Source organism: Pteropus alecto, unplaced genomic scaffold, assembly GCF_000325575.1.
Source record: "Pteropus alecto unplaced genomic scaffold, ASM32557v1 scaffold177, whole genome shotgun sequence".
NCBI classification, from domain to species: Eukaryota; Metazoa; Chordata; class Mammalia; order Chiroptera; family Pteropodidae; genus Pteropus; species Pteropus alecto.
Window position 1 is genome coordinate 11,835,384 of NW_006442207.1, and position 10,695 is coordinate 11,846,078.

Here is a 10,695-nt window from a genome sequence, read left to right on the forward strand (position 1 = left end):
AGGCGAGGGCCCAGAGGCCCCCATCGCCAAGAAGGAGATCAGCCTGCCCATCCTCTGCAACGCCTCCAATGGCAGCGCCCTGGGGGTCCCTGAGAGGACCATATCCAAGCTGGCCCAGGGCCCTCCGGCTGTGGCCAGGATCGCCCCCCAGAGGGCCCAGATCAGTAAGAGCCTGGCTGAGCCCCGGGTTCTCAGTGCAAAGCAATGTGTAGAGTGTGCATGGGGTGCAAGGGGAGCAAGGGGTGTGCAGGACACCCATATCATTTTATTTCTGAGATAACAGACTGACCCATACCCCAGCCTCACTCCGTCAATTTGTCACATGCTAATCACAGGAGTGGGCAAGGCAGTTCCTCCCAGCTCCTCCACTGAAGATAAATTACACGACTATATAAGCTGAGAGGAAGCCTTCCCTCCCTCTCTAGTGGAGAGCCAGGAATGCTCACTTTGCAGAAAAGTATAGTCCGGGCCGTGAAATGTGAGCCGTAGATGCAAAGCTGCTTTGCCGATACAGGAACATCTTTCTGGGTTTTACGCCCCTTCCTGATCACCTTCCACCAGTTACTGGAAACCTAAAAGATGTGGACAGGTTGGCTCTTCCTCTCCCCACAAGCATAGTTTGAAGGGGCATCCTTCAGAAATCTTCTTCGGTCTTATAGGAGAAACCCAGCTGTCCGGCGTCCTCCTAGACTCTGCACATCTCTGGCTCAGTGTCTTCCGCCGAGGGCTAAACGATTCTCTATTATGAGAGACCGGCTTCTATTTGTGTCCAGCCAGCCTTAAAATCTGGAAGAAAGCCATTTTTTCATTTAGTTCTGAACTTAGTTAAGTTAGCCCTGTGCTTGAAAGCTTTTAGGCGGTCAGTTGGGAAATGTTTTGGGGGCACCTCCTCTTTCCTAGAATTGTGCTAGCTTCTAAGAATTTAGTAGTAGTGAGCACAGAATATACCCAGTCTTTGCTAACTTTGAACATCTGATAAAGCCATCTACCCTTCCTGTTGAAAAATGCCTCCTTTGTGTCTGTACATTTTGCAATGTGCACCTTATTTCAGAGGGCCCATGGAAGCTTCAAGGCCTGTGGTTTCCCACCAGGGAAGCCCGAGTACAGTGCCTGAAGTGACAGAGCATGGGTCCTTCATAAATGCAGGACAAAAGCAGGAACCTCCCAGGATCAGGAGGCAGTCACATCTAGGAAAGGCAGGTACAAGCACTGTTGTCCAGTGTCTGGCTGGGATTTTTTAAGCCATGTTTCTTCTTCTAGGCTCCCCGAACCTAAGGACAAGGCCTCCACCTCGCAGAGAATCCAGCCTGGTATGTGTGCCGAATTTCTTCTCCCTGTTTCGTTCCTTTTCTGGGGATGCACTGTAGCAGCCCCAGTTAACTCGCTGCCTCATCGAAAAGCCTATTGGTCCAGAGGTTTCCCAGGGCCCGCCTGGGGCTTCCAGCTTTGCGGGGCGGGGGGCAGAGAGGAAAGCCTGCGGAAACTTACCTTTCTGGAGGCCTAGCCAAACAGTTTATAATCAAAAACACTGTGCACTCCAAAGCTAAATAAATCCATCCCAGCCACTGCACTGGCAGACATAAACATTTAGACTGGCCAACAGGAGTGTCCGGACGGGGCATTACCAAGGGCTGGAAATGGGGCTGCCGTCCATGTGAGTCTGGAAGCTTTTTAGCTTTGCCTTGCTTACTTGGGAATGCCCGATGGAAGTGATGCATGCCAGAGCCTGGGAGGGCAGAGGGCAGACTAGTGACTCCCCTACAGTAGCGGGGTCAGTGGCCAGGACTGGACTATGCTGAAGCTTAAAGAGGCTCAATGCTGCTGGGCTCCCTGGCTCCTTTAGGTGGGGTTTCCTGGTATCCAGACTGTCAAGGAAGCCAGTGTTCACTCAGGGTGTTGGGCTTGGGCCAGCAGTGATGCTGGTGGCAGGCCAAGAGCCCTGGGACAGAGACCTGTCATCAGGGGCAGTGGGATGCAGTAGAAAGAAATGGGGCTTCAAGCCTGCTGGGCATGGATTCCTATTCCACTTCTGACACTTAGAAATAGCAACTTCCGGGCTAGTTGCTTACCCTCCACAAGCCTCTGTTTCCTTATCCATAAAATGGCTATGGTACCAGTCATCTCCTAAGGCTGTCATAAGGATGAAATGAGACAATGTGTGCTGAGGGCTGGCGATCAAGTTTCTGTTTCCTGTGCCGGTTGTGACTGTTGGAGGGACTACCTGCTGCACCATGTGGAAAAATGTTTCTAAAGTCATCTCTGGACTAACAGCAAGAGTTACCTCGATCAGTGATGTCTGCCCCAGAGAGGGAGAGCAGCAGGCCCTGGAAGAGTGGGCCTTCGGTAAACGGGATTATTGGAGATTTGGCCCTAGAAATGAGACCGTCTTTGCCCTCCACCAGCCCCTAGTGGAGTTTCTATCTCGTTTTCCCCTAGCATTTTACACGACTAAACAGCGAGTTCTTTCTTCCCATCTTTCTCAGCCCTAGCTAATTATGTTCAGGCAGACTTGATTTTGGCAAGAGTGGGGTAATTCCTTCCACACTTAGCAAATGCGGGGCTTGCTGAGGCAGGACTGCTATTTCCAGCTAGGCCCGGCTAACTCCCACCTGGCCGGGGGTCCTGGGCTGAGGCCTGGGCCACATCTGCTCACATGCACTGCTGCAAAGCCAGGCACCAGGGCAAGGACAGTTGACCGAATCATACCCCGTCCATCAAAACCAATTTCCTCCTGCCTTTTACTCCCTCGGACCTGAGGCAGCTGGGCTGCGACTGGCTGGATTAGGGCATGCTGAGCCTTGAAGGACAAAGAAGGTTCGGGGGATAGGGTGGTGTTTCAAGGGGAGTGCTCAGTTTTGGCTTCTATTTTCGGAGATCTTCCTGTGCCCCGGGCTGCGCCAGAAGTTAGTACATTATCTCAGTAATTCTAATGACCTTGCTATTCCATTTTATAGAAGAGGAAACTGAGGCCCAGAGAGATCAAGGGCCTTGCCCAAGGCCACACAGCTGGTGAATTGCTGAGCTGGGATTGGAGCCCACATGTGCCCAGCTGCAAGAGGTCTTTCGAGGTCTTCCTGCTGCACCACAGCTACCTCCCCCTCCCTCGTCTACCATACACGCATACCTTTTCTCAAAAATTGTTTTGTTCTAACACCTTTGTATGATATTGGGACATACTAAAAGTAATGGGGAGGCACAAAGTCCATTTTGACCAGCATAGAGACTGGGTAAAGCTAGAATGTCCACTCCATGAGGACAAGGTCATCCTCTTGGTTCACTGTGGGACACCCGGTGCCTTAGACCAGTGTCTGGCACCCAGTAGACGCATAACAAATGTTTGTAAAATGAATAAATGAGGCTCACAAGTCATAGGCTGCAGCCAAATTTTAAATGTCCTTGAATATTGTACTCAGGTATTGATATGCCAGAGTCTAAGCATTTAGGCCATCTCGTGTGCTCTGCCCTGCCCACAGAGCAGAGGATCCTGAGTTTTAGTCAGTGCTTGCCTGGCCATGTGGCAGCATCATGATGACTGACTAAGGGCTCTTCTCAACCAGCCCCCTGCGCCCTTGCACTCCCACCCCACCCATGGAGATGGCTGTGCTTTCTGGCTCTGCCTCTGCAGCCAGATGTCACCCCTGCAGCCCCTCCTCTCCCACCGCCACAGGTCGGTGTGCACAGACTTTGTTACGCCAATTTCTCTGCTTTTTAATTTTCATTTTGGGACCTAGCTGTTGAAGCTTCTGAAAACCGGATCTCCAGAGATGGAAGAGTGGAAATTACTGTGTTATTAAATGATCATTTTGATAGCTCAGACAACTCTCAAGTGAATCCTAGGTATGCTTAGAAAGCCTGGTCGGATGAGTGACCTCCTAGGGAGACACTCTGAGACTCAGGTGACACATCGTCAGGTCAACTGTTGTCCAGCTGGTGTAAACACCACATTCACTGCCCTTCCATTCTTATCAGGTGGGTTTTCCTCACTGAATCCTTCTCTACCTTAGGGGTTCCAGCTGCCGAAGCCACCAGAGCCCCCTTCTGTTGAGGTGGAGTACTACACCATTGCTGAATTCCAGTCATGCATCTCTGATGGGATCAGCTTTCGGGGTGGACAGAAGGCAGAGGTGAGTGAGCCTCGGGCCATGAGGCTGAGGGTTTTGATTCTGGTCAAAGACCTGCCGCATTTCCCTGTGATGTCTTGCTGGCAACGTTCCTGAGAAGCCGACAGGAAAGGTACAGAAACAAGACCCGTAAAGCTAGCAAGTGCCGCAGTCAGGACTGGAACCCAGGACTAGGGTCTCCCCGCAGGGCTCACAGCGCTTCCTCCGCAGCGGCACTGCTCAAAGTGTATTGCAGGAGGCTGCGATGGCAGTGCCTCGAGACAAGGCTTCTGTGGTCTAAGGAGTCTGAAAACAGTGGATTAAACAAAATCCAACCAGTTTCGTTGTTTTAATTGTAGAACTTCTCAGGGACTATGGTATGGAGACATCGCGGCGAAGCTCGAAAAGGACTAGAATAGGCAGCATTGCCCAGACTCGTTTGGCCCCGGCAAAGTTTCTCTCCTTGGGGGAGCACCTCGGGGACTAACACGTTAGGAAGTACTGTTGTTGGGAAAATGTGGTCCAGGCTACTGAAGTAAAATACCAGGGACCCGGGTTCTGGGCACATCCACACCAGGGCCCGTCTGGAGTTTGATGCAGTTGCTTCTCCCCACAGGCTTTGATTTTTTTTCTCTCCGCAAAATGGGGTAGTATGCCCTAGGATGCTCCCTCCCGGCCTGCCTCCTAGCATTTATGAAACTACTTTGCGGCCGGCACTGAACATGGCATTTCAGGGGACAGAGATCTGTGACTCTGTTGTTTTCTGTTGAGTGGCTTTGTGTAGTAATGGAGTAAAATCCAATTAATTCATGTGAAACTTTCAGATTAACTGGGCAGTCTCTGCCTATTGAAGAGGTGATATCCCTAGTGTGAATGTTTTAAAGCACATGTCTGGAACCTGGAACTAAATTTCCAAGAGAAATCATTCTCTCAGTGGTGCTTAGGTTTCTGGAAGAGCCTACAAAGCGTGTAGTGTAATAGAACTGTTAGATCTTAGGATCTACCTGAGCTTGAATTTTAGGTACGGGGTAGGAAGGGTGAAGGATAGAAGATAGGGCTGAAGGAAGGAGAAAACTCTTTCTTTTTGGGTGGGGTTGCAGAGGGCTAGTCTTAGGCAGAGCTTGTCTTTGGCAGTCTCTATCCTCTCTCCCTTCCTTGCCCCTCTTCCCCCAGTGCCAACGTTTACGTGCTTTCCCTCCCCACCCCTGAGACCTCTTCCTCCAGGAGTGCTACACAATCCAAAATTATCTTCCCCAATCCAAATGAACCAACAACCACATTGCCAGCCTTTAGCCAATTTTAAATAGCAGTTAAGAAACTCTTTGAACTAGTTTATACTAACATAGAAATGACTGAATGCCCCCACCCTTCCCACAGGAAACCATTTAACCCAAAGAAATCTTTTCAGCCAGTGGGATTTCAGTGGAATTTCACATGAGTGAAAGGACCACAGGCAGTGGGGACAGCAAGGAGGTGCTTTGTAGGGAGGCTCTGGCCTCAGGCCATACCTCCCAGTTCAACTCGCCTGCATCTTCCCATTCTCTCTGACATGAGAATATTTTCCAGGGTCACCAAGGGAGGACTTAGTAATATTGGAGATGAGAGGAGGCCGGGAGCAGGGGAATGGTAGTTTTTTTATGCATGAGTCCTTGGAGAACTGGATTTTGTAGGGACTGGGAACAATATATTTTCTAAATGCAGTAGCTCAGGGAGAGGAGAAGTTCTGTAGAGGAGGCCAACTCAACCAGGGTATTGACAGAGACTTGAAGGACCAGGGAAGAGAGACTTAGAGAATGGGAGCCCCCCTACCCAGAGATGATAGAGACCTGGGTTTGCATTCTAGCGCCCATCACTTACTACGTTGAGTCCTGGGTCACTTACTCGATGGCTCAGTTTGGTCATCTGTAAAATGGACATATCTCCTAGAGCCAAAGTATGAAGCTCCTTGCCTGGCACATCGCAGGGTCCCAGCAGTCCTCCCAACTCACTGGCCTGTCCATCCGTTCCCCCTCTAGGTCATCGACAAGAACTCGGGCGGCTGGTGGTACGTGCAGATCGGTGAGAAGGAGGGCTGGGCCCCCGCATCCTACATCGATAAGCGCAAGAAGCCCAACCTGAGCCGCCGTACAAGTACTCTGACCCGGCCCAAGGTGCCGCCACCAGCACCCCCCAGCAAGCCCAAGGAGACCGAGGAGGGCCCAGCGGGCACTCATGAGAACCAGGACTCCCCGCTGAAGCTCAAGTACGAGGAGCCTGAGTACGACATCCCTGCCTTTGGCTTCGACTCAGAGCCAGAGCTGAGCGAGGAGCCCACCGAGGACAGTGGCTCAGGGGACCGGTGGCCTGCCCAGCCCCACAGGCCCTCCCCCGCCTCCTCCCTGCAAAGGGCCCGCTTCAAGGTAGGTGGGTCCTCAGAGGATGTGGCCCCAGAAGAGGAGACCATCTATGAGAATGAGGGCTTCCGGCCATGTGCAGAGGACACCCTGTCAGCCAGACGCTCCTCCCGGGACAGTGACTCCCCAGGGGGCTCCCCACTGTCCCTTGCTAGGAAAAATTCTCCCAAATCGGGGTCCCCCAAATCGTCATCACTCCTAAAGCTCAAGGCAGAGAAGAACGCCCAGGCAGAATTGGGGAAGAACCATTCCTCAGCCTCCTTTTCCTCGTCCATCACCATCAACACCACCTGCTCCTCATCCTCCTCCTCTTCCTCCTTGTCCAAGCACAGTGGTGACCTGAAGCCCCGATCTGCCTCGGACGCAGGCATCCGTGGCACTCCCAAGGTCGGGGCAAAGAAGGACACTGACCTGAAGGCCGGGCTGACCTCCTGTGCCCGGGCCAAGCCATCGGTCCGGCCCAAGCCATTCTTGAACCGCGCAGAGTCCCAGAGTCAAGAGAAGATGGACATCAGCACTTTACGGCGCCAGCTGAGACCCACGGGCCAGCTCCGCGGAGGTCTGAAGGGCTCCAAGAGTGAGGATTCAGAGCTGCCCCCTCAGACGGCCTCCGAGGGTCCCAACGAGGGGTCTAGGAGAGGCTCAGCCGACGTCATCACCCTCCCAGCTGCCACACCCCCATGCCCCAGCAAAAAGGGACGGGAAGGGCAGGCCACCTCCTACGTGACATGTAGTGCCTATCAGAAGGTCCAGGACTCAGAGATCAGCTTCCCCGCAGGCGTGGAGGTGCAGGTGCTCGAGAAGCAGGAAGGCGGCTGGTGGTACGTGCGGTTTGGGGGGCTGGAGGGCTGGGCCCCCTCCCACTACTTGGTGCTGGGCGAGAACGAGCCTCCCGACCCCTCTGGCAAAGAACCAGATGCGGTAACTGCCAAGAGCAAGCAGCACGAGGGCAAGTCAGACAGCCTGGAGAAGATCGAGAAGCGGGTCCAAGCGCTGAACACCGTCAACCAGAGCAAGAGGGCCACGCCCCCCATCCCCTCCAAGCCCCCCGGCGGCTTCGGCAAGACCTCGGGGGCCGGGGCAGTGAAGATGAGGAATGGTGTGCGGCAGGTGGCAGTGAGGCCCCAGTCGGTGTTCGTGTCCCCGCCACCCAAGGACAACAACCTGTCCTGCGCCCTCCGGAGGAATGAGTCACTGACAGCCACCGACAGCCTCCGAGGTGTCCGCCGGAACTCCTCCTTCAGCACCGCCCGCTCGGCTGCCGCAGAGGCCAAGGGCCGCTTGGCCGAACGGGCCGCCAGCCAGGGCTCGGACGCGCCTCTGCTGCCCGCCCAGCGCAACGGCATCCCTGTGTCCCCCGTGCGCCCCAAGCCCATTGAGAAATCCCAGTTCATCCACAACAACCTCAAAGATGTGTATGTCTCGATCGCAGACTACGAGGGGGACGAGGAGACGGCGGGCTTCCAGGAGGGCGTGTCCATGGAGGTCCTGGAGAGGAACCCCAATGGCTGGTGGTACTGCCAGATCCTGGACGGGGTGAAGCCCTTCAAAGGCTGGGTGCCCTCCAACTACCTGGAGAAAAAGAACTAACTGGGGGCCTGGGTCCTTCCAGCCCAAGTGTGGATGAATGGTGAGATGCAGACAACAGGGAAGGGGAAAATGGGTGCGGGGTGGGGGGAAGACAACGTTAAACTCTGCAGAATGTGTGCCCTCAAGGATGCTCCCCTCCGGGCTGTCCCCCAGCTGGAAGGCAGGGTCTGGTGGGGGCCGACATTGTGCAGGGAAGGGAGGGAATAGGCAGGGGAGGCCTGGGACCAGAGGTGATACAACTGAGCCCCATGCGTGTACCTTGGTGACTTTGCTGATCAACTCGGTGCCATTGGGACAGGCCATGTAAAAAACCCCAGTTGTGCCTTGGCTGCAAATCGATTTGGTTGTAGGGGCCTCTCGTGCCCTGCCCCAGCCTAGCCTGGTTCCAGGTGCTGGCATCTTGCCCCCGGAGATGGCCCTTGTATTGTCCTCATCTGTAATCGTGAATTGTGCTGGTTTCCCAGGGATTGCCACCACCCAGAATGGGCGATGTGGCAGAAGATACTGCTGGCTCGGGGGCTTGGAGGCACCTCTTGTGTGCTCAGCCTGTCCCTGGGCCAGGCCACTGTCAGTATCTGTTAGTTGAAAAATCAGTTCCCCAGGTGCCGGCAAGGACCACCTTTCTTAGCCGTCACTGGCCTTGAGAAGGGAGCCCGTGCCGCCCGCTGCCCAGGGCGCCTGTGGAGGACCACCAGCCTGAGTTTACGGAGAGGGTGGGCGAAGCCGTGGATGTTTTCACAGTCTGCACAGACTTTATTTTTGGATATTTCTGGTGGGCAGTTCCTTTGCATGTTTTGGGAGAGGTTTATTAATTTGGGGCTTCTATGTTGGGCATTGGGTTTTGGTCGTATTTTAGGGGTTTGGGGGGCGCTAAGGGTGGTCAGCCTCACGGGGGATGGGATGGGCAGCGGATGGGGTTTTTCTGTCGTACCCTTTTGAGAAGGGAAGTTGTCGTTTGCGCTTCACATGCTTCCTCTCCACAAGCCAGTCATTTCATTTGGTTTCCACCGTGTGGACAGTAAGCAGCACGGTATATGCCGGAGAGACTGGGGGCTGGAGAAGCCCCGCCTCCCAGACACAGCGAAGCAGAGACATAGCTCTTCCGGTTCGTGCCCATCCCCAGGAGGGAGGAGGGTCTTGTTCAGGAGAGAAGGCAGCTCTTGGGCTGCTGGGCGACTGCCATTCTGCATACGGTCTCTCTCCTGAGCAGGGCCAAAAGCCTCACGTGCGAACTGTGGAGAAGTGGCTATCACCGCCACACCGGGCTGAGGCGACCCCAGCCGGGCCCCTGGGCCAGACTGGAGCAAACACCACCAGTTGCCCCCCAGCCTACAAGCAATGCCACAGGTGCCCGAGAAGACGGAAGACCCCAGGCCGGGACCTGACCTGGCCTTCCCGAGAGGCAGTGCCCCCGTGAAGAGAGAAGCAAGGCAATAAAGTCCCTATCGACTTTGGGCTGTGTCTTTCAGTCGTTGGACGTTTCAGAGGGGACCCTTTAGAAGCCAAAGCGGCTTTCCAAGGACTCACATTTTGCTGGGAGTGGATTTCCACGCGTGCCTTTGATTTTGGGACAGATCAGGCTTCACAGCCACCGATTCCGCTGCCAGAACCCTGGACTACATTGGTGTTTTCTACAGAGGAGGAAAGGCCCTCCCTCCACCCCTGCTCCCCGCCCGGCAGTATATGTTGCCTGGAGATCAGCACGGGCCCCAGGGTCTTGTGCCTTCAATATCCCATCCTCCCCCCACCTCCCACCCCCAGCCCCGAGGCCTTGCTTGGGGATGTTCCCCAGCCCTCCTCCCTCACCATACACTGATGCCTGGCAGCTACAGCAAACTGCTCACGTTGTTTATTGAAGGGCCGTGGTGAGATATTGTTTCCTTTTGTTTTGTGAGTTTGTTTAAAATTGAAATTAGTTATTTTCTTCTGCTGGACAGTATTAAATAGAGCAGGATGTTGAGTTAATCTGCTAGATTGCAGTATGTTCCCCAGCCCTCCTCCCTCACCATACACTGATGCCTGGCAGCTACAGCAAACTGCTCACGTTGTTTATTGAAGGGCCGTGGTGAGATATTGTTTCCTTTTGTTTTGTGAGTTTGTTTAAAATTGAAATTAGTTATTTTCTTCTGCTGGACAGTATTAAATAGAGCAGGATGTTGAGTTAATCTGCTAGATTGCAGTACTAATGGTAGTGATTTAGTGTCTTCATATTAATATTATTTGGACTTATTTGAACAATAATGATAAAGAAGTGGTTCATTATTTTTTAATTAATGCACTTTAATAAGGTGAAATGGAAAGAAACCCAGAGAGCAAAGTGCATTACTTAAAGATGCAGTATATACTTTTCTCATTTTAAGCAGCACATATTTATTAAAAGAAAAAAAAGTAATTTATGATTATTTAAAATAAAATTTAAACGTAGAGTGACTGTCGGGTTAAAGGACCTTCCACGTAGCTATCTTCCAGGGGGAGGGCCCCAGCGGCCTCACTCCTCAAATGTCTGCACTGAGCCAGTTCAATCAATAACGTGCCAGCCAGGCCAGAAAGGAGTGCAGGATACATCTGCCAAGCACAGAGCATCTCAGTTGGACTGGACCACAGTGCTCCCC

The 10,695-nt window shown here is 53.3% G+C and overlaps 1 protein-coding gene across 1 annotated transcript in view; it reads left to right on the forward strand.

The window, feature by feature from the left end:
* SH3PXD2A (SH3 and PX domains 2A) overlaps positions 1-10,053 on the forward strand; it is a 214,242-nt gene extending 204,189 nt beyond the window's left edge. Inside the window, 4 exon segments of the mRNA XM_025039155.1 lie at positions 1-164; positions 1,261-1,310; positions 4,005-4,124; positions 6,116-10,053. The exon segment at positions 1-164 is cut by the window's left edge and continues 46 nt beyond it. Of these exon segments, the coding sequence (XP_024894923.1) occupies positions 1-164; positions 1,261-1,310; positions 4,005-4,124; positions 6,116-8,083 (2,302 nt within the window). The 3' untranslated portion in view covers positions 8,084-10,053.
* Positions 10,054-10,695: the final 642 nt, after the last annotated feature.